This window comes from Bos javanicus, chromosome 5 (genome assembly GCF_032452875.1).
Source record: "Bos javanicus breed banteng chromosome 5, ARS-OSU_banteng_1.0, whole genome shotgun sequence".
NCBI classification, from domain to species: Eukaryota; Metazoa; Chordata; class Mammalia; order Artiodactyla; family Bovidae; genus Bos; species Bos javanicus.
In genome coordinates this window covers 15,404,377-15,428,582 of record NC_083872.1, presented here as the reverse complement: position 1 = coordinate 15,428,582, position 24,206 = coordinate 15,404,377, and the positions used below count along the sequence as shown (strand labels likewise).

General features: G+C 34.8%; 1 protein-coding gene across 1 annotated transcript; it reads right to left on the bottom strand.

Annotated features, from left to right (window-relative positions):
* ALX1 (ALX homeobox 1) lies at positions 1–23,407 on the bottom strand. Its single transcript, XM_061415667.1, has 4 exons — positions 22,889–23,407; positions 19,531–19,835; positions 16,374–16,502; positions 1–2,105 (listed from the first exon to the last, which is right to left on the bottom strand). Exons 1-4 carry the CDS (start codon positions 23,112–23,114, stop codon positions 1,785–1,787), a joined length of 981 nt encoding a protein of 326 aa, XP_061271651.1. The 5' UTR covers positions 23,115–23,407; the 3' UTR covers positions 1–1,784.
* Between the last annotated feature and the right edge of the window lie 799 nt (positions 23,408–24,206).

Below are 24,206 nucleotides of genomic sequence, written 5' to 3'. Positions count from 1 at the left end.
TTCAATTGCAAAAAAAAGCCGAAAAAAATGAACATGGACACCACTGAGTGGGGAAATTTCTGGAAAGAAAATCTTACATTTTAGGTCTAAGTTTTAGTTCACAAATTTCTACTGACAACATACATGTGTCTATTAGAAGTCATTCTCTTCTAAAACATGAAGGATATTTAACAGCTGCCTAAACAATCCTTGAACAAAAGCTCCTGCATGTAAGCATAATTCTCAGGGCTAAAGTTGCACAAGTTTGTCTTGGGAACAAAACTAAAAAGAGAGAACACAAAAGTCATAAAGAACAGAGTGATTATGAAGTCAAGGAATGTTTGTTTAGGACATCACTCATCTCTATCATCTGCCTCATTTAAAATTTTATTACAGAAGATGTCTAAGTGCTGTAAATATTTTCCCACTAGAGACACTTACCGAATTTAAGTACTTTTTCTGAATTTAATTTTTAAAAATCAGTTAATCTTGTCCTTTAGTCTTTAGGGCTTCCATTCATATCCCTAAAGGCTGTAGGAACCACAAGGAAGATTCTGAGTACAAAGAGCAGATGGTGCTCTGATCCAAGCCATGGAAGTCATCTTCATTTCAATTAATTTACTTTGCCTTTATGAACTTAAGAGTCTTTCAAGGAGGCTGACATTTCACTCATCTGAAAAAGCCTGGAATGTGACAGGGGAAAGGGAGGAGAAGTAAATCAAAGGGCTTAGCAGTTTTCCAGATGCAATGTATTTTTCTTCTCTTCTCTTCCACCAGAAATTTGAGAGGCTTCTGACATTTTAATTCCGTGCAAAACCACAGTAGCAAAAAAATGTGTACAGCTTCTATGTCAAAAAAACAAACACACGCACGTGCACTTGGACATACTCATGCTACAAACATTCCAATTTGCTGTTCCTCTAAGTGAATATTTCTTTGAGTGTATTTATTAGATGTTTGTGTGTAGTTTCACCGGCACCATTCTAGTTTAAATGCAACAGCAGATTTTGCAACTTTCTTTTTCTCTTGTGTGTGATAACTAATCACTGAGGCCATGCTGGCTTGTTCATTAGAAAAGATACTATTTATAGAAACTGTTCTCATAACTGTACTTTTAATCATATCAGGATATTTCAGTTATCACCTTTAGCCACATGGTTTCAGGAAACGATGCCCAAATATTTCATGCAAATGCTGGTCATTTCTGAACAGCTCTTTTTTCATTGCATGGAAATTCACTAAAACATCTAGAAGTAAAAAATCTTCGAAGCCCATAGATAAATTCTCAGCAACAGAGGATATGCCCATTATGCCTTGGAGCCAGAGATGGAAAAATGGCAGTTAACTCCCCAAAATACCCTGCTTCAATATTTACCTGACAGCTTCAGTATCTTGACATTTTCCCCAGTGCATTTCCTCCTTTTTCAGATATTATTTTACAAGGGATTTCTTGTTATACAGAACTAACATAAATCAATCTATAACAGAGGAATTTGTTTAATACATTTATTCTTTTAAGAAGTTGCATGATCATATTTCATTGACTCATACAATAGAAAGAAAAATCTTACTACTAAAACAGAGTTTGTGGAGATGGGCGCATGGTAAACCTATTTAGTCTTTTCAGAGGTTCATTCTTAGATTTTAATGTTAAATAATAACAACTATTCATTTAAGCTGGTCTCACTGTATATCTTGACCTTTAGCAATTCCACACACAGCAGCTTATTGTGGTATCCATTAAATAGGAGAAATAAGAATGTTTTACTTTGCCATTAAGAGAAAAAGAAAAAGAGTACTGTATGTTACATGGCCCATGAAATATTGGCAGCGTGCTCCTTGGCTTTCATTCGAAGAACAGCGATACTGGAGGACCTCCTTTCAAACTCTGGCTTTGTTTCAAATGCATGTCCATTGGTAGCCCCGGTAAGAAGAGAGTCAGTGAAAAAATTGTTGAGGGGCACGTGGCTGAACTGGTTCTGGTGGTTTGAAAACCCTGTGTAACTGGAATCTGTCCGAGGCGAGTGAGAGTAAGGTGTCATACACGAGGAAGTGTCACGTGGTAACATGCATGAAGTAACCACAGAACCACCACTTGCATTTCCTGCCCACAAATTGTTCTGAATCTGGAATATATAAAACAACAAGTATTACATTTATGCGTTCTCACTTTTGTTCCTTACTTTTGGGAAACTGAATTTACAAAGTTCTGCTAGCTGTTCTTTGTCTGCTCCTATTGGGTGGTCTATAATTTCATTCTGAGTACATCAAGCAATTACTGAAAAATAATTATTTGAGATTCTTCTAGTTTGTTATACTGGAATGGATCACCAAAACCCACATATCTGACCACATAAATATTCTCAATACAACATGTCAATCTCTTGAGGATTCTTTTTACAGTCATGACTTTTAAAATGAAATCTGGTTTAATCATTATTTTTTATCAATTCATGTGTTTAGAGAAGTGATTAAAATATGATTAAGTTTAAATATAGTTTTCATCTTTCTAAAGAAAATTACAGAATTGCATTTTTTTTAAGTTCCATAGCTGACTCAGTGTGGTATTTTTTGCTGGAAACCAATGCTGATACAAGGCTGGTTGTTCTTTAGAGATATTTTTAATCAAAATTCATTTTGGAAAATGTTTACTGTTTCATTGTTTTTCATTCCGTCTAGTCTTAAATATCTCTGTGAATAGGACAATTATATACATATTTTAAATATTTATTCTATGATTTATATATAATGAGGTTGCAGCAGAATTATAACCTGTAAAGCAGATTTAGAATTCTAAAATTTGACCAATACCCAATAATGGAAGCATAACTGAGAAAAAATACTCAAGTATTAGCAAAAATACTATCTGAATGAAAATTAAGTATGGAGTAACAACTTACATAAGATTGAAAACTGAGTTATCACTTGTGCCCAAGAAATTCACAATCATCATATTAAATCCCTATAGGAAACATTTCTATCTATATTGTGCAGTATTATCAGCAAACACAAATTTCTTTAAAGTTACTAGCACACAAAAGAAACACTAAGTCAAATTTGTATACTACGAATTTTAAATAGGAGGCATCTTAGACCAGCTATTTAAACAAGAGCAAGGAAAGTGATCACACGTACTACTCAGAAGCAGAGAGAAAATCGTGACAAATGGCAGGAGCTGGAAAAAAGCAAGAAAAATGCTGCTTGGTATAGCACAGCGGAGACACAGCCTTGAAATATGAAATTTGAAAATTTATGCCTTTTACAATATTATTACACTAGATTTAGATTTATACTAAAACATAACAGCAGTATATATGTTTATCCAATCTGGCTTTCTTTTCTTTTTTAAAATCATAATTAGAACACAATAATCAATTACTTAACACATATAGAAGAATAATTTTATTGTATTTCTTTTTACATAAAAATTTCAGTCTACTACTGTAGGCTCTGGTAATACTCTTACAAAACTCAAGCTTAAGCCATACTTTTAAATATAACTTATTTTCAATTAATATCCAAAATATGTTAATGAATCTTCTAGATTACATTGTAGAGATGTTACTCTGTCACTCTGAAAGGGCCACTTAACCATTTTCAGGACTGAACAAATATCATCCTTCATGTGGGGCTTCAATGACTGGCAAGAGGCCCATTTTAGTGTTGTTCTTAAAACAGTTCTTTATATAAGTATTTTCTAAGCTGCTTTAAATATGCCAAATCTGTGAGAGACATCTATAGACCTCTATCTAGCTATCTAGCCAGCTGTCCATCATGATTTGCATACTTTATCAATCTTTAAATTGTCATGGGCTATGCTGTTTAAATTTTGGCTCATCCTACTATACGTATCCCACTTTACCCAAAATATGATGATTGGTGTCAGTGATTGCTGAGCTATGTATCTCAAACCAACAGGAGGGGCTGTTAATGTCATTATTCTGTCAAACTAGTTCTTCTAACTTGATCCGGGTGATTTTCCTCTGACATTCAATCAAACATTGTGCTACACTGAAAAACCACAGTCACATGTCTGACAAAAGGGCTTTCAGGAAATGAAAGTGAACTTGCTTGCTTACTTTTGAAAAAATAAATGCAAGATAATGGTGGAGAAAGATTATTTAGGCTTTACATTTATTAAAGGATTCCTCAGCTTACAAAGCGTGTTGCTAGAAATTATTATTGAACTCATCTACTTGTATTCCAAATGCACAGAAATATACTTAACAACTAGGTAAAAAAAAAAAAATAATGGGAGTAAAGGCAAGGAAGGTGATCTATGAATTTAAATAAGTATTTTCACCTTAAATGAATTTAGGAAATCTCTCCATTTTCTATGACATAAGCAAATATTGTTATTTTGATCAAAACTTCTTACCCCAACGTGATCAAGCAAGTTAAATGCATTATTTTTCATGAAACAGAACATGCAGAAAGATCTGAACAGAACAGATTAATAAAGCAAGTTCCTAACAGCAATACTTTAGTTTTCACTACCAGTGAAGCTGTCACACACTTTTACTGATATGCCCGGTTTCCATGATCTCTGTCTCCCATCTCGTTCCTGTCTTTCTTTGATTTTCAAATTTCTGGCATGTTTTGACTTTGGGGATCTAGATGGTTTCTATATTATACTTGGATGTAAATCATAAAAAAACAATATCCCCAGTGTACAGAGGTCTTGCTTCCTTGGAAGCATTTCCTCTGGAGGTGACAAACATCTGATGAGGACAATCAAGACCATGCTCATGATATCTAACAGTTATCAATTAATGGCCACGTGTCAAGCATTTTGATTAAAAGCATGATGACTTCTGAATCGTCCCAATACACAAAAAGGTATGTGCTTTTACTATCCCCATTTCGTAAAAGGTAAAACTATAAAACAGAGTTTAAGAATCTCACCAAAATTGGATAACTCCCAGGGGAGGAGGTCAAATCTGAACCCGGAAATCTTATGAAATGCTACAATGACATAAAAACTAGTCTTATGAGTTGAAATTATTTACTTATTCACAATCCTAAATTTGTGTGTATTTATAAATTCCACTTTCTGAAAGCAAAATTCCCAATGATCACTCACAACTGTTTCTCATCCCCAGGCTTGAACACAGCACACGATAAATCCTTAGTACACATTTATTAAATACTGGAAAATCTCTGAGAATATGAAATTTGGACTGATTCATCTTGAAGATATAATCAAAATTTTGTGGAAAATTATGCTAACATATCTAAATTTTTTTCTCATGCTTTGAATGCCAGAATCACCATACTACACAATCTTAACAGAAATGAAAATTACACAGCTAGAGACCCTGTTGACCCTATATCTTTAGGAAGGTAATCTTTTTTCTTGTTAAACATGTATTATCTTATCTTCTGGAGATTCTGATTCATTAAGCAGGTAGTATAGCTGAGGGGATCTGTACTAAAATAATGGCAAAGATGATAATGGGGCTTCCCAGGTGGCACAGTGGTAAAGAACCCACCTGCCCATACAGGAGACACACGAGACGTGGGTTCAACCTCTAAAGATGGTAAGACACAAAAGCAATTCAGAACATCACTTAGGATGAAGAAACACTATTGAAGCCCAACTTCCTTCCAAATACAAAAAATTCTCGTACATTTTCAATTATGTTCAATTTCTGTGATAAGAAGCTCACCCTGTTTTAAAAAAATATTCCATTCCCCTCTGGGGAGCTCTGTAAAAAGGTGTAATTTTCCTCTGTTTCTTCTATTTCTGTTCCTTATACAGAATAAGCAGCATCCTTCTTACATGAGAAAATCTTCAAATATCATCATGAGATTATTATACAATCATAAGTCTCTCTTCTCTAAGGATTCTTCATATTGATTTCCAGACAGTATCATTCTAGTCACATTCCTTTGGATGTGTTGGAGGTTGTCATTGCCCTTCCACGCTTATAAACATCCAGCACTGACAACAGAATATAATATTCTAGATGTTGTCTGATCACTGTGGGGATGATCCAGCAGGTATCATCTTTGTTCTAGATCATCTACTTCTATTAGTGTCTGAAGAAGTAATGTGGTTAAACAACAAAGTTGTTTGAGCTTGTAGTTTAATAAATCTACCACTGTTCAGGTAGGCTCCTTCTATTTCTCCTTCATTCCATTCTTCTAAGTGGTCATTTTAAAACGACGTGCTAGAATCTGTAAGTCATATTGTCTAAAACTACATATTTAACAACAGAGAAGTCATACAAAAATCTTACTCTCTGACTTATTAAAAGAAATACTACATTTGATTTTTTTCTAAGATCACTACTTATCTTTCTAATATTTTTTATACTAGTTCATAGACACTGCTGCTGCTGCTGCTAAGTCGCTTCAGTCGTGTCCGACTCTGTGCGACCTCATAGACGGCAGCCCACCAGGCTCCACCGTCCCTGGGATTCTCCAGGCAAGAACACTGGAGTGGGTTGCCATTTCCTTCTCCAATGCATGAAAGTGAAAAGTGAAAGTGAAGTCACTCAGTCGTGTCTGACTCTTAGCAACCCCAGGGACTGTAGCCCACCAGGCTCCTCTGTCCATGGGATTTTCCAGGCAAGAGTACTGGAGTGGGGTGCCATTGCCTTCTCCGTCAGACACTAGCACTAAATAAATTTTTGTAAGCTTCTAAGTATATAATATGCAAGAGATTTACAACCAGGAGCAATATTATTGAATGCCCACATTCTTTTTATATGTGCTTTAAAAAAAAGAAAAGAAAAACGGAAAAAGAAAGATTGTCTGTCTTTACATTTTTTCTTCTTTGTTGTGTTTAAAAGGAGTGGATAATCTAAAAATATTCCATGTTTTAATGTGGTTCACAGCATTTTTTAAAGTTCTGGGGGTATGTTCAAAGCATTGTCCACAGAATTTAGCCAACTGCCTCCCATTAGCATGAAAGAAAGTTTAGCTGACTTACTACTCTCCACTTTGAATGTTTGCCCCTTAATGTTTTTCTAATCAAGTGAAAACTTTATATATTTAATTATTCCACAGCTTTGAATTTTGGAGGAAAAAAATTTTTTTTTTGTCTGATTCTTTCCAAACTGAAATCCTTTAATGTTCACCTTCCTTCCAAGGAATTAAAAGCAATAAAAGCTAGAAGGAGAGGGTTAATATGTAAGTATACATACATATATTAAGAGTTCTTCACTGTGGATCTATGTATGTCATGAATTGATGGAACAGAGTAAATCATGGATAGGAAATCATAAATCTCATTAACCTTCACCTTAGAAACTTGATATAGATATATTCTTTACATAACCAAAGCTAGAAAGAAAATTTTAGTATGCTAAATGTGGTATATATTTCTAATGTATTTTCTGATTTTACTGTAGTGGGGAGTTTTTCATACTTCTAAAAAACCTCTTAATCTCAGTTTATTATTCTTTCCCTTAGTTGTAAAGTAGTATGATATGTAAAAAAAAAATCAAATAGTTTCCTGATTTATATACTCTATATCTCAATGTTTTGTTATTTATGGAGATATTAGCCTACAGAATTAATTTGGATTTAATAGAAATACTGAAAAAATGTGAGAATATAGGAGTAATTTTAGAGCATTCTTAAAAAGCATCTTTTAAAGCATCTCTAAAGCCAACTAAATAATTTTTTTCCTACTAAAATAAGTTTACTTAATCTTACTCCTCTACATATAGACTGTTTTCTTTCTGCCACCAACATTTATATGTACACGACACACACACACACACCAGGATACACGTATTATCCTATACTCATACGACCTTCACATCATAGCCCCAACGGTTCCCCGTGGGAGTTCAAAGGCTGCTGTGAAAAAAACAGACAGCAGGGATTCACAAAGAGGTATCTGTGATGATGTTATAGCAATAGTTTCTTTCCATTAAAATAAAAAAGTTGATTTTGGCTTTTCCTGTTTGACAGAATGCTTACTTTTATTGCCTACTCTGAGTATTATTCAATACTTACTATAAAGATTTATTACCACATTATCACTATAGAATTTAATTTACCAGATTTTTATATTGCCTCTTTTAAAAAGGCAAACATCACTTTTTACAAAAGTAGCTTGACTTTTTAAGAGACCATTATATTCTTTATTAGCATATCCCCTCCTTTAAAATTCAGAGGGATAAAGTATTAATAAGAATCATATGCTTATTAACTTGCAGATATTTTTAGCTGTTGGGACCTTAGGGTCCCATTAACTTTTCTAGTAACTACATCAGTAGGCTTCTGGCAGAGAGAAAGGGTATAGGTGTTTTTCTAAACAGTGAATTTGCTACCAGTGAATCAATAACATACACTGAGACTTTGTGTACCTGGGGAAAAAAATCCCAGGTTGAATTAATCACACAGTGAAAAGATAAATCTGGGCACATTTAGGTACTACTTGAAATAGAAATGAGGGTACGTTTTCATCAGTGCCCTCTTATTAGATGTAATTTTAACTAAATATATATATATATATATAAATACTAAGATTTTGGAGGAATTAATTTAAAAAAATTTTTAAATGTGTTTTAAATGCATAGTATTACTAAGTTGAAGTGGTCAGAAAGTATTTATTCATCAGAAAAGGATCACACGTTAATTGTTCATTGCTACTTTGAGTTCTTAAATGAAATTTCATCTTAGAAATGTATATATGGATTTCAAACAGGAGGAATGCCTTTTCTGTAAAAAAAAAAAACAACACTATCAGATGTCATAGTCACGTGAGACTAACAAACTGGAAAGAAATTTGCTATACAGAAAAATAAAAGTGTGTATCTCTTGTTAATGTAAAACGTAAAGACTATCTCAATTAGTCTCATAAGCAATGTTAATGTCTGTAAATTTTCAGAATGATATCATATGTCTAAATTTTGCATTATTCAAATAATATTCGAAATATGCTCCACATAAAAGATACAGGAAACATTAAGAACATCTTTCTTTACCCTTACTGTCGAATGTGTTCTTAAATTTTAAATTGTGATCATTACAAAAAATTTTTATAGGAAATCTCACCCTACATACCTTAAAATGAAATCATAGCACTTGGCATTTGCTATTTTTAAAAATATTTATCCAGCAGCAATTATCATTTGAAGTATTTTCCAATTATTTGTCACCTTAATTCTCATCTATTTTAATGCATGCATGCTAACTACTGTTGAATCATGAGTGCCTAATTCATTTTTAATGAGAATTCAACTATTTAAAAAGTTCAGAATTATAAGAAACAAAAATTATAAGTTTTCTTTGTAAATTATTAACCTAAAATGTAAATCAAGTATGCAAACACAAAATATTTATACAGTATATTTTCAATCTTAGAGTGTTTCACAAGGTGTCATATACAAGGTTGCAATTTATTCTTAAAATCCTGAGTCATCAATTATATTCATCTTATATTTAACTCTAATTTGGAATTTTATTTTTGTTATTTTAAAATCAACTGTGCATTTGCACTAAAAAGTCTATTTAATGCTCCATAATTTAGAATAAGAATGAAAACTCACAGATGCATGTAGTTTAATAAATGTGGTACACATACAATTCTGGATTAAAGTATATCCTGAGGTTCACACTAACAATAATGGTTTAAACTGCAGGTTTTAATCCAGACGTTCTCATAGACTTCTCAGACTTTGATGCTTAATTTCCCCCTTCCTTCTTCCATAAGGTAGTTTTAATATGTATGAACTATTTTTATATTTTTAATTTTTACTTTTTATTATTTTGATAATCTACTTAATTTACTGATTTACTCTTTCCTCTTAAAATACAAACTATGTACAACCGAATCAGTTAAATATAACACTTAACAGTGTTCACTTAACTAAAAGCAAAACAAATAAAAAAAGAAAACAGCTAAGTTATTACTACTATGTAAAGTCTTTAAATCACATTAAATGTGAATATTACATTTCAAAAAATAAGTCTATTTTCATAATCAACAATGTGAAAGCACTTTACTTCTTCTAGAGGATATTCTTTACTTCTTTAAAGTATCCAGGATTACTTTCACCAAATAGAAGAATTATTCTCTGTCTGTGTCTAGCTGTTCCTTTACTTAATCAATACTAACAAAACCTACCTCCTGCTATACCTAACTTAGTTTTAACATATACATATATGTGAAATAGACTTTATATGTTTTTATATAAATATATATATTTAATTAAATTCGGAACGGTATCATTGTAAAAACTGTATTGATTTGAATAAATGATATCCTTCTACAACTGTAAGTATTTGTGCTTACAATCAGTGATAGATAAATTGTATCACTTGTTGACCTGGTGCTGTTAATACTTCGTCCCTCCATTCATAAAGGAAGTGTCATTGTACTACAATATATGACCATCTCATTGGTTGTTTGAAAGCTGTGGAACTACTCATTACACAATGCATCATGTATAGCTACATTATTAACATTTTTAAAAGATCTTGGGGTCTTTGTTTACTTCAAATACTTGGGGAAAAAACAGAAGTAACAGTGATAAAAATGATACTTTTTCTAAAGGTTAAAAACTGCTCCAGGTGCCTTTAAATCACTAAACCACAGTGGTTAAAGGAAACAAGCTTCATATTCTTTATTTAGCTTAAAGTAAAGGCAAACTTCAAGATTAGGAGAGAAATTTGTTGGTAGAAGAAGGTAAGGTAAACAACATCTTCATAATCACTATTTTACAGAAACTTTAAAATTTCTTTTTAAAAACTGTATAGCAATGTTTTAAATAGTATATGTTAAGTTAAAAATACTTTACAGCTTTTCATCTGTTTTTAAAATTATTTTAGTGACTACAAATTATCTGTAACGTGAATCCAACGTTTGCTAGGTTCAAACTCCAAGTGGCACATATTTCTAAAGGCATCAATTAAACAACAGAAAGCAAAAATACTACATGGGTCCTTTTGTACATTTGGAAAATAGATATAATTATGATTCCACTATTTACTAAGTAAAACCTTACTGAAAATCTTGGCAGGAAAACTTTCAACCTTTCTTTTGCAATTTTTGATGAAAAAATATTTTCTAAGTGAGAAAATAATTCTGATAGATTAAGAATATATTCAAATTTTCCTAAAGCTACCATATTTATTTGGTCATCCTAATTTAAAGAAGAAAGTGTATTTAACTGAACTTGTTCTTTCCCTGGGATCCCCAAATAGTAAATTTACTCACAATGTATTGATTTAAATACTGCAACAAAAAAGGGCATTCAAACCACTTAGCTACTTCTCTATTGCAGAAAAAAAATTAATAATGACTAATAGCTATTAGAGAATCAGGACTATTTATTGAGCCCTCATTATGTACTAGGAAATACTTTGCATAAACTATTTTAATTCTCACAAATAACATATGAACTTCTATCACCATTTTATAAATGAAGAGAAATGTTCCCAGCAGTTAATTTATTTGCCAAAGGTCTAAAAATCTATTAAGTGGCACAGTCAGGATTTGAACCCACAGCTACCTGATTGTGAAGCCAGGAGTCATACGTTAATCCATGGCCCACCCCAAATCCCAAGATTTAGTTCAACAGACTATTTAGAAATCATTTTAATCCTCTCCATAAGAGAAAAAGTATCATCAACATCTTCATCTACACTAAGACCACCAACTCTAGTACCAAGGAAGTCCAGAGACTTTTTCAAAGTCACCTAGCTAGTAAATGATCAAGTTAATGTAAGCTTAATCTGACCTAACCCTAATGGCACAAAATGTACACTTCTTCTAAGTATGAAGGCTGGCTACAATCTTTCGATCCATTGTGTCCAACTCCTTGCAACCCCATGGACTATACAGTCCATGGAATTCTCCAGGCCAGAATAGTGGAGTGGGTAGCCTTTCCCTTCTTAAGGGGATCTTCCCAACCCTGGGATCGAACCCAAGTCTCCAGCATTGAAGGCGGATTCTTTACCAGCTGAGTCACAGGAGAAGTCCATAATCTTTCTAGAAAATATGTATAACTTAACAAAAATATTTTATTCACCAAAAATAATTATTTTAAAGATGCTTTGGTTTTAATAAATTAGAAACACATTAGAATCTAATGTTGATAGATACTTGCTTAGTTCTTAAACTCAAGGACAAAATTATGTAAGTCTCTTTTGGTATGCTAGATATAGTGTGCATCAAGAAATTTTTGCAGAATTTGTAATATCTAATTTGCAATCTGTCTAGAAAGCACGAGATTTTTTTCTGGATCATCTGTATAACCTCTGTGCCTAAAACAAGACCGAGCATGTACCTGTTTGATAAAATGCAAAACTATAAAATGATAAAACTCTGGAAGAAAATGAATTAAGCTGAAAGGGGTCTGCAAAATCTTTCTAGTCTATTCCTTTCAAAGAGGAAAAGTTAACTGCTTAAGACCACAGAGCTGGTTGAGAGCAGAGATTCGGAAACCATCTGTTTTATTAAAAATAGACTAATTTTGTTTTATAATGTACTCCTGAAAACTGAAGTGAACCAAAACTTTTTTCACATCTATTCGGTGTATATATAATTTGCTTAACACTGTGATGATACAATGTGAGTAAGAATGGAATCATCTTTTAAACACTTTACATCCTAAATGGTGTGGCAGACATTTTTACACAATCCACCACAAGGTCAGTGAGAAAGTGACGCTCTGACTGAGGGAAAATTGAGAGGAGGCTTCCTGGTTTAGGTGAGGGAAAGGGAATTCAAGATAGAGGGAAACAGATTTAGCACAAGCAATGAGACTCTTCTAAAATATCATGTAATGGAGAACACTGAATAATTTAATTTAGCTATACTGTATTGACAAATGGCAACTGATATTGTGACCCAAAATAGAGCTTTAATAAAAAACACTACTATTTTCACTACATCAAAATATACTACCTTTAATTACTACTGACATCACAGTACTCACTTTTTTATTTGCTTTCAAACATGAGCAAGTTTTAAAAAAAGAGTATCTTAGTCTAAGAAGTATCTACATTTTTTAAATGTTTTATTATTTAGGCATTTTTCCTTTCCAAAGTAAGGCGATGTTTCAGGGTCAAAATTGAACTATTTCAAGACTCAGTGTTGGTTTAAGGAGAAAATGTTGCATAAGGAGGCCGGGACTCCTGAACTCAAAACACTTGGGCTCAAATTCAATGAGTTAAGGGTTATTAGGAAGAAGCCTGGCTTAACAAGCTCTCAACTGGTAGTTACTATTTTTACTGTTACAGCTGTTGTTACTACAGTGTAATGAAGAGCAGTGAAAACAAAGTATTTATAACATTTTAGAAAGTATTAATTACTATTCATAAATAAACATTCTATGTTATATATAGATACTTTATGCTAGGTAAGATTATGATACAAAGGCTTACTATTATGAGTGGGCTGAAGGAGATCATTTTCTAAACCATTTCTGGTTTTGATGTATTTCTGCGTATGCTTTTGCTTCCCTGCCAAATTGCTAATTCTTTATTTCTGTCCTGCCGCCAACTTTTTCTAGTTCCAACTTTTTTGTAATTAATAATTTTTTTTTCTGTAATTAGTAACAGTAACCACATTCAATGTCTTATTGCACTGAGTTGGTTAGACTCTTTCAATTCCTATTTTTCCCACTATAAACTATTTTCAAGCCACAATTTTTTTTTTTTTCTTTTTAAAAAGCAGTTTCCTTAGGCTGAGTCTTGAGACATGACTTTGGCATACTTATTTTTTCAAACAAACTAAAATAAAGTCAACCACATATTTTTAACTGAAACAGAATTTTCCCCTGACTTTCTTCAATACCTAGAGTGGGGAGTGGGAGACACTTGATTTCAGAATTTTTGGTAACCAAACATTAAATGACTTAGCAATACAGAAAAGTCCTGTGGATTTGACAGTATTGATTTTTATCATTGTTGATGAACTGCACTGTCAAAATAACTTCAACATATGATGTCTGTGTTCCCATATTTAAATTATGAGGTGGTATAACCAAATATACATAAAAATTATGGAGAACCCACAAAGAGAAATTAGTGCAAAATTCTATTCTCTCTGAGGGGAATTTTTTTAACTAATCCTTTGTTGGCATGAAAAAGACCATCAAATGTATAATTTGACCACACCATTTCCTTTCCTGCTTGAGCTCCTAGGTGACCTCATTCTGTTAATGGATAATATAGAAAGCTATGAAGCACAATAATAACATCATGGCAAGATAATTTTAGGGGGTGACTAAAATTAAGGGTGACTAGAGTGTATGGTTATATTAAGTTTTTATATAGAGCTTAATTGGTGCAAGGCCCTATTCTACACATTTTACGATATTCTAAAGAAGAAAGGGGGGTTAGCACCAAGGCAACTAAGAGCAAGGAGCAGAAAAGTGGAAAATAGAAATAGGAACAGTGAAAGGAATGAAGACTGAAATAATAAGGTGAAAAAAAGGTACGCTGCAGTCAAGTGTTGTGAGATAGACTTAGCAGTAAGACTGCTTAAAGTCTACTTGAAAAGAGTTCATAATTTGTGACTTTATTATTTCTAAAGTCATCACAAGTAGTTTAAAACTATGTAAAGTATATGCCATCTCTGATATTTTCTATTGTTATTTTACTGGTTGGCAGTGAACATTTTCTGCTCCCTTGAACTGAACTGCAGATCTGAATAATGGGACTTAAGTCTTATGCTCTTTTGCTATTAATCATTTAATCATGTTACTTACCCTTAAGAGCCACAGTACCTCTGCTTAAATCTGAGCTTTCCTACACTAATAAAAGTGAGTAAATATCTCACTTTTATTAGCGGCAAGAAATACCTCGCCCCTCTATGCCTCAGTTTCCACATATAAAAAATGGGAATAATTAATATCACCTACTGCATAAGGTTACTGCAAGGATTAAATGAGTTAATAAATGTACACTGCTTAGAACAGTGACTGACAGAGAGGGCTACAGTCTTGTTAACAACTAAGAAAACTGCAGTTTCTGCTCCCTTGGAACTTACCGCCTAGAGGAGAAACATCCTTGCAGCATTTTGCTCAGAACTCAACTAGGATACTCAAAACATGTGCTGATGCTAAGTAACCAGGGGGATACACATATTTTTAAAATAGGAGAAAATATAAAGGAACTACTTTAAAGTAAACTTTTTGAAGTAAGGGAAATAAGATTCCTCTTAAGGTATGGGCCTTTATTCAAAAGGTACCCATATCACTGGTCTTTAAGGAAACTGCAGTGGCAAGGCTTAGCTGTAGCAGCCCTTTATGAACCGCCCTGTAAGGAACCACTCGTGTGATCATGGACCAATTCTCGTTCTTAATTCATCTGGGTCTGGTTTCCTGACTTTTAAAATGAAGGAACTAGGTGATTTCTAAGGTTCTTATTCACATATAATATTACATTAATAAATTTCATGAATTTACCTGGAGGAGTGAAAGTCTCAAGATAGGTTTTTAAAAAATCATGAAAGGTACAAGAACACAAAGACAGCATGAAATGAAAGGACTGACTTCATGCTCACAAGGTATGAATTTACAGTTGAAGAAAATGAATATCCTTAAGTTTGGAGCTATGATGATTTGTTTACTGAACTATCAAAATATTCCATCAGTATATGTGTTACATATTCATTTTCAAAGTAGTCTCTTACAACACATATCATTATACAATAAGGAATTAAATAACAGATGGCTTGCCTTATAATACACATATAAATACACATGTATTTATGTAGCAAATACAATTTTGAATATTATAATTCAGTAGCAGGAAAAATTAATATCCAATTACAAAGACAAAATATATTTATGTGCATTACAAAGTATGAAAAAACAACCCTCTCTAAATTAAAAGAAAAAATTAGAGGAAAAAAATTTCTAAATACACTTAATGTGATACAATTTAAAAATTAGGTCCAGAACTAATTCTATACATGTTTTAAGTCACAAAGGGATAAAATGCTTCCTTGAAACAGTAAGCAGTTTCAAAGCTGAAAAGACAACAAAGGAGAAAAAATAGTTTTAAGTGGAACTGAAGGTTTCATCGGCCACATTTAACAGTAGGTTATGGTACAGTTCATAAAAAAAGAGCCACCGAGCCTAGCAATGTTTTATGTATTTTAAAAGTTAACAAAGGGAGTGAGTCTGAATTATTAAAATGCAAAGTAATTAAGAGACATATTATTGAATGATGCTACTTAAGTTGTTGCAATGTATACCAAAGAAGAGACCTTGAAATATTTTAAAATGAATGGCTCTGGAAAAATAAATAAAAATAAATATTTTAGCAAAATAAAAGTCCAACAAACATGAAAACAATTTTTGGAGATTAAAATTTTCCTTCTTAACTATTATATTAGACATGATAAAGCTTACACTAGCCCTTTTAAGAATATACAAACCACACTTGTGTATCTCAGTGTTCTGTGCAATTTACCATACCTGTGGATAGCTGTCAGTTCTTGGCAAAACCGATATGTCATAGGTGGCAGCAAAATGGCTCTTAGCTTGCTGGATCTGGCCATAACGTTCTCTTTTTCTCCACTTGGCCCTTCGATTTTGAAACCAAACCTAATTTGTTTAAAAAGTAGAATTTCAGCTAAGGAACAGCTGGTAATGCAAATATGATGGTCAAAGACGTTAAATCAGAAAGGTAAACCAGGTCAAGAAAATCACAAAAGCAGAAATGTTTTTATATTAGAAAGGGATCCACAAGTTTTACTTTCTATTTTATTTTACCCCGATATGATAAGTGCCATGCCTACTAGGCAATACAGTTTAACAGAATGAGACAAGGTGTTTTCAAAATTTTATTTACTATGTCTGAGCCTCTATTTTTTTTTACTTATGGAAAATAAAAAAGAATTAGTTTATATGACCTTGAAGATTCCTTATATCTCCAAATTATCATAGATAATAATCCTCTCTCAGAGAATGCAAGTCTAAAAGACACTCATAAATTTTTAATTTGGGGTTATGTATATAACATGAACTCAGCCAATCTATAACCAAATTAATATCTAAGTCTGTCAAAACAATTATCTTTAAAACATGTCACAAAGTGGAGGGTCTTCTGGGCTGTACCCAGACTTACAAAAACTTAGAAAAATGTAAACAAACACATTACATCTAAAACATATGGCACCAGCAGAAATACAATGATTATTTAGAAGCAAACTAGTAGAATTACATGTTATATTGAGTATGGTAAAGATTATGGGTAAAATGGTATCACCTGAAGCTGAGCTATGGTTTTAAAATATACAAATTGTTTATAACATAAATTGTCTCACGTATAAGATTTATTTTCTCTTATAGAAAATGCTCACAAAATCTTAAAGATAATTTCTCCAATTTAAAATCCTTATGGATAATATAAATTTTAAAATAAATAGGACAGATATAATCAAGTGTCAAGAAAGCCTGTGTATTAGTATGGCCTCCACACAGTTCCTAAACTATTTTCCAAATTTCTCTACCTAATTATATAGTAGAAACATCTAGTATCATCTGTCTTCCTCAGAGGGTTAAATATTAACCAGTTCACACTTGTAAGATCTCCAGAATCTTCATTTTAATATTTTAGGTGTTAAAAGGTTATATAGAAAATTAAATTAAACATGTATAATTTGATATATAATTTACATGAGCAGCTTTCTGAAAGTTGTTTAGTCTTCAGAGAACTCTCTTCAGAATACAAAATATTTAGGAAAAAAGCTGAAAATGAATTATAAAAATGCACATTGTAAAAAAGCATTTCACTAAAATTTATTTGAATTTTTTATTCTATTTTGTATTCAATTCTACTCTTTTATATCTTTTCCTTCACACTTATGGAGACATGTTAATATTCAGTCTGGAGTGTAAGCAAGTATTGCAAATTTAAAATGGCAGTTTGAACAGTTCTCAGAAGGCAAAGAGAGCTACCTGTTCAGATGTTTTCTTAGAACACTGCTGGCAAGTGTGTATTACCCACTATATTCAGGGCTTAAGACAACATTAACAACAAAACAAAGCAAAACACTTTTTTGTTTTCTCCATAGACAGGCACCAAGAGCATACTAAGGGAATTTAGTAATGAGGGCTTCTTCCTTTAGAAGAAAACCTTGACAATCACCTTAAAATAGGTGCTCATTACCACCACTCTTATGCAAAAAGCAAGGAAACTACCTGAGTAAATTAGGTTCAGGCTGGCTCTCTGTGCCTATTCTTAGACCAAAATTAACCAGCACTTGGTGAAATGTTAAGGGGCAAACACACTTTGTGCACAGCTGATCATCTATGTGTAAACATATTTTTCTATGGTTATGAGTATAACTAATTTAAACATACGAACACAAGACCAAAAAACACACAGGTGGGGTTTGTGTTAATGCTTGACAATTCTCAAATTCTTTCTTAGTACTGACTTTCTCCATATTTACTTCCTAAACTAAGATAAAATAACCATTTGTCTCTATAAACTAAAGCAAAAATCTGCTGCTTGTTACTCCTGCACCACCAGATGTTGTCTTTAACAATGTATAAGAGACTTACAATGGCTCAGTCTTCAGAAGGAATACTATTACTCCACTCAGAACAAAAATTTATTTCTTTATTCTAGTGGTTTATGGAAATTGCAAAATTCAGTATTATTTTTAGAGTCGTAAAAACACACAAAAAGAAAAAGGTCATTCTCCTGAATTACTCTTACTTGCAAACTAAGAAAATTGTTTAAAAATATCAAGGCTAGGAAAAATAAAATACGCTTAAGAGGTAGAATTTTACCCAGTATTTTTAATTTTGTTTTTTCAAATTATTAAAAAATTTAGTATACTGAATCATCTAATTTGATAATTTGAACACAATTTATAGATATAACAATTAAATTTATACATTTAAAAGTTACTTTTAAGATTATTATTCCTACTGCTTCTGAAAAAATCATGCAAGTTATCCAGATTTTAAAAATTACAATGGAAGGCATGTATTGACAATTGCTGGGACTAGAAAATTGTATATGTGCTTATACAACTTTTAATTATATATCGTGAAAATAGTTTACAGTATACCTAACAGCTGAGAGTTTGTGAGACTGTTTTTTTTTCTTTGTTTTATTATAACTCCAACCTTGGTAAAATTATAGGTGCTTACGGGCCATTATACAAATAACTTACAAATCTAAGGTATATAACCCAAAAAGAGCTTTGACAGCTGATAGAAAAATAAAATACATGAATTACTAAATTGGGCAGCTATGGTTCTGCGTTTTTGTCCTTTAAGGATCACTTTTTGAAATCAGAGATTTGTTATCATATTCTGTTCTTTTAAAATAATCATAAGCTTTTATGCCTAAGTAATAAGTCAAGTTCTTTTCTCTTAGGCTTGTGTGTGAGCTGTTAAATCGTTTGCAAGTAAAAAGTAATTTTAGTAGACTTACATGCCTCTGCTACACTGTTCTCTATCTTCAGCAGGAGAATCAGTTTCTGCCTTTGTGGTAAAACTTTGGAATAAACTTTGTGGTAAAACTCTGTGGCAACTATGGAATCATTCTAACACTACCCCCCAACCACCTCCCGGCTCCAAACACACACAGCCTCCAGCCTTCATTGGCTCCTACCTGGACCCTGGCCTCAGTCAGCTCTGTCCTCAGAGCAAGCTGCTCTCTGACATACACATCCGGGTAATGGGTTTTTTGAAAGACTTTTTCCAGCTCCTCCAGCTGCAGGCTGGTAAAGGTGGTTCGGTGTCTCCGCTTCTTACTGCTGGATACGTTGCTGTCACATTTATCCCCAAGTTCATCCAGTTCTCCCTTCTCTGGAATCCCTTTCACGGGGGACAGCCGGAGACTGTTACAGTTGTCCATAGCTCTATTTAGTTCGGTGTGAAGAGGCTGTCCTTCTACTTTAGTGATCCCATAGTTCACTGCACCCAGAGGGGGGAAAAACAGTTCTCAGCATTGCAAAACACCTTGATGAAAGAATTAAGTTGAAGTGATACAGACCATCAGGCAGGTAGTCTTACGATTTATCCTGCCAGTATTGATTTGATCATCATATTATCTACTACTGGGCTTCCCTGGTGGCTCAGCTATTAAAGAATCCGCCCGCAATGTGGGAGACCTGGGTTCGATCCCCGGGTTGGGAAGATCCCCTGGAGAGGAGAACGACTACCCACTCCAGTATTCTTGCCTGGAGAATTCCACAGACTGCATAGTCCATGGGGTCGAAAAGAGTCAGACACAACTGAGTGACTTTCACTTTATCTATTATTATTAATTCACTTTGGGCAAGTTTAGAATCATCTAAATATGTGTACATGGAACTTTATATTAATTTGCCAGCATCACATGTAGTTCTGTTTTTCAGGCTTAATGTAATATTTATCCCGATAATTTATAATCAAAGTAGTCAAATTAAAAGATGCTCTGGTTAAAAAAAAAACAAAAACTAAATGACCATAATTTTTGAAAAGTGAGCCGAATTTCTTATGTCTTATTTATTCACAGCAGACAAAAGTAAGCTACTAACAGGGCTCAAAAAGGACATTTCAATTTTAAATACTGTCTGTAAACCAAAATCCATACTCTTCTCAAAGTTATGTTTCTCCTCCACATAAAACCTATGGACTACAAATTTAAGAAATGGCATTGTTTCTACTATATTTCCAATATTTCAACTGCATATCATGTCCACATTTAACATTTTAATTTTAAAAAGTGACCTACTAAGTCAAAAAAAGAATTTTTCGTCAGTTTCTAAAAGTGTTTTTACAGAAAAGGATAAGATTTAAGTAGACTTCTTTAGCTTAAAAACTCACTTGCAGTTATCTAAACATGTCAAATTTATGCTTAACTCTTTTAAAACATGAAATTGTCAAGATAGAAAGCTTTACTCTTCCTTTCAGTAAAGCACAGAAATTAAAACATCTATTAGAAGATTACAAAGGATATCATCTGGCATTCTGTTTAGGGGTGTTTTAATTTCAGTGATTTCCTCCAGATTCCATTGTGCCCCACACACAAATGTAATGGATACACATAACGAAATAGGAAACATTTTTTTAAGTCGGCTCAACCATAACAATGATTTCCAATGAACTGCTATACTTTTTTCGTTTTTGTCTATTTTTAAATTCTCTCTTACAATGCATATTTAGCTTTTTTTACAATGTATTTTAGCTTTACTTTAGTCATTATACAAATGTATTGAACTCTAGTACCTAGGTAAATCAAATACCCAATTGCCTTTAGGCAAAAAAATATGTGATGTAAAACTAAATATAAAAGAGAGCCTTGACTGATTAACAAACAATACAGTTTTGTCTCCGTGGGCAGAGTTAATGGGGAACTGCGGTAATTAGCGATGGGGGAGGGGAAACAGGCGTGAGGGTAAGGGCATCTCAGGGAAAAGGCAGGAACTTTCCTAAATTTAGCGGACTCCTTGTTGCCCAAATTCACCTTACTTAAAACTTTCCTATTAAAATCCATCCTAAAGTGTGATGTTCTTTTAAAACTTTATAAAATATAAAAAATCACCTATTTCTCTTATTTTTGGAATCCCGACAATTTAAATAAAATATTACGATTCTTATCCAGCAGTCAACAGAGGACATTTCAGAACCATTTAAAAACAAATCCTGTCCATGGAAATAACTTTATGGATACACTTTAAAATTCCAAAATATAAATACTGCAATCTGAAATACAGTCAAAACTTTAGTATATTAAAATAAAATTATTTTTTCGCGTCTTTCTAAATAAATGAGACTTAACGGATTTTTCTCTATTGTTTGTTCCTTTTTTATTTAACCTTGCAAGTCAAAAGTAACTTGCAACGTTGAACAAAATAAGTAAAATATACGAGCCCTTTTTTTTTTTAAGCTTATTGCGTACTAAGTATTTAGAAGAGAAGCGACTATGAGCCAGTGGCTAGCCAGATTGTGAACCTCCATTAAAACAAGGGGCGGGAGGCTTGTTGTAAATATTTCACACTTAATTCGTTTGTTATTTTAAAGCAACCCGCTCCTTACAGCTTAACTGTGGAATATATACAATGATAAGGAAAAGTCCTCTTGGAATTGTAAACTTGCTTTAGCTGTCGCGATCTGAAAAAAAATAGGTTTGTACTGGGTTACAAGATAGAAAAGATAGATGGTTTGTTTTGATAACATTTTGACTTTGAGATACTTGGCCATCCAAAGTTGAAGATTTCACCCAGAAGCATTCCGAAAGGCTTCTTAGGCGACTTCTACCGTGGAGTCAGAAAAATCAGACAATGCGGAATTCGCGAGTGAGTGATTATATATTGGGGATTCTTTGCCCGAAGCTATGTAAAGTGATTTGGCGTTTAACAAACATTTATGCTGTTGTAGAGCAAACCCAAAGAAGCAGAAATCACAAATCCACAGAAACTCATCTAGTAAGCCTCTAACTTCACAAAGAAAGATATCGTTACGTCTTGAAAAGTTAAAAAAAAAAAAAAAAAGGTTTTTCACCTAAGTTTTCTTCTTCGTGACGGCAGTGACGTCCTCTAACGAGCTGTGATGGATTTCAGCTCCCCCGGCCCGGGGCAGCGCGGCGGGCTCGCAGAGGAAGCGCGCTGTCTCGACTCAATTACGCTCTATTTAGCGCCCTATCAGTTTACGCCCGGGTCCTGGGTAGCGGGACGCCAGGGCCCGTGAGGAACGCGACTCGGCAGCAAAAGAACCACGAGGATGCACCCCAGGGGCGCAGGCTCCTTCCTTGGCTCCCCCCACCCAAAGTCTGCAGCAGCCCAAACTCCGCTTCCTAAAACCAGCACTGTTCCACCGCCCTCCTCCGCCCTCCAGCTTCTCCCGCTCCCCCTTCCTTTCCTTCCTTCTTTCCTTCCTGTTTTCCTTCCTTCCCTCGGTCCTTCCCTCCCTCCCGGTCCCGACCGGTCCCCGCCCTCGGATTTGCGGGTGGGCTTCCGCGACCCCCCTGGAGCAGGGGGACTCACCGCTGCTGTCCTGACAGGGCGAGGTCCTCTCCAGGCGCACGTGATGCTCGGCGCGGGGCAGGGGCCCGAAGGCCTGCACGCATTTGCCCGCCGACGCTTTGCTGTAAAAGGACTCATTGTCCAGCGTCTCCATAACGTGCTCCAACGCGCCTCCTGCGCCCATGTAAAAATCACTGTTTTTACTCGGTGGGCTCTTGAGGGCAAACTTCTCGCTCAGAAACTCCATAATCCTAGAAGGCTGTCGCTGAGCTCCCGGGAGCTCCGGGGGCTGGAGCGCGCTGGGGGAGGGTGCGAGTGGGCGGGAGGAGGGAGGGCCGGAGAGGAGGGAAGGGGAAGCGAGCGCTGCGGCGCCTGTAGCTGCCCGGCTCCGAGCCCTTTAAGATGTCCCGGCTGGAAAGGGGGCACCCGAAGTTGCTTTTATATCTTGAAACTCAGCTGGGCTCCTCGGGCAACCTCCCAGATCTAATGAATATGAAAATAGGCAGGCGACTAAACTCCACCCCGGGCCCCCCCCTCCGCCCCCCACCCTACCCCCATCTTCCCCCCCACTTACCCGGGCAGGGCGCGTCCAGGCCTAGGTTAGACAGACAGCTCCATTTCAGACAAATGCCAGCAGGGACGAGGCCACGACACTCAGCAACATTGTCGCCGCGACAGTGGACTGGCATTTCGGAAGAGCTTGGTGAGATCGCAAGGCAGTTAACCTTCCACTCCCCGCGCTCTGCGCCCTCCCGGGCCACCCGCCCGGCACCGGGTCCCCACCCCGCCCCCACGCCGGCCACTCACTACCAGAAAGATTTAGAGGCGTCTTAAGAACTTGAAAGGAAGTAATGCTCTAAGGGGCTTTTATTTCATCCGTAAATCGTTTATGTGGAAGATCCACATTAATCCGAAGCCCAAGAAGCCGGATACGTGGGCAGCTATTAACTGGGCTGGCCGTGGTCGAGGGGCCGCTGCTTCTTCCAATCCCGAGGAGTTCGGCGTCCCGGCGCTCTCGGCGCTTACGAACCCGTGGCCTTTCCTTTCTTTCTGGAATGCGGCGGCGTGTGGATGTGGTGGCAGTGGGAGAGGGAGGCCGAGCAATGCATTGAAACCATTATACCAATATCAACCTCATTTCTCCACCCTCTCCCGCCCTCCCCTTGGTCCACGATTTTATCATTAGATCCAGATTATTTTAACAAACCCCGATAGGAAAAGTGCCTCCTAAGGGTCCTTACTATAGGCCAGAGGGGTTACACAAAGGAGTTTATGAAAGAGGAAGGCCTTCATCGTGGTTTTTAAAAGATGATTATTTTACTTTTAAAGAGTCGCGGTG

Coding starts and splice junctions, on each gene's coding strand:
- ALX1 (XM_061415667.1), bottom strand. CDS start 23,114: ATGGAGTTTCTGAGCGAGAAGTTTGCCCTCAAGAGCCCACCGAGTAAA. Junction 19,836..22,888: donor GCCCTGTCAGGACAGCAGCG/GTGAGTCCCCCT, acceptor CTCTGGGTGCAG/TGAACTATGGGATCACTAAA. Junction 16,503..19,530: donor TGACTGAGGCCAGGGTCCAG/GTAGGAGCCAAT, acceptor TAAACAAATTAG/GTTTGGTTTCAAAATCGAAG.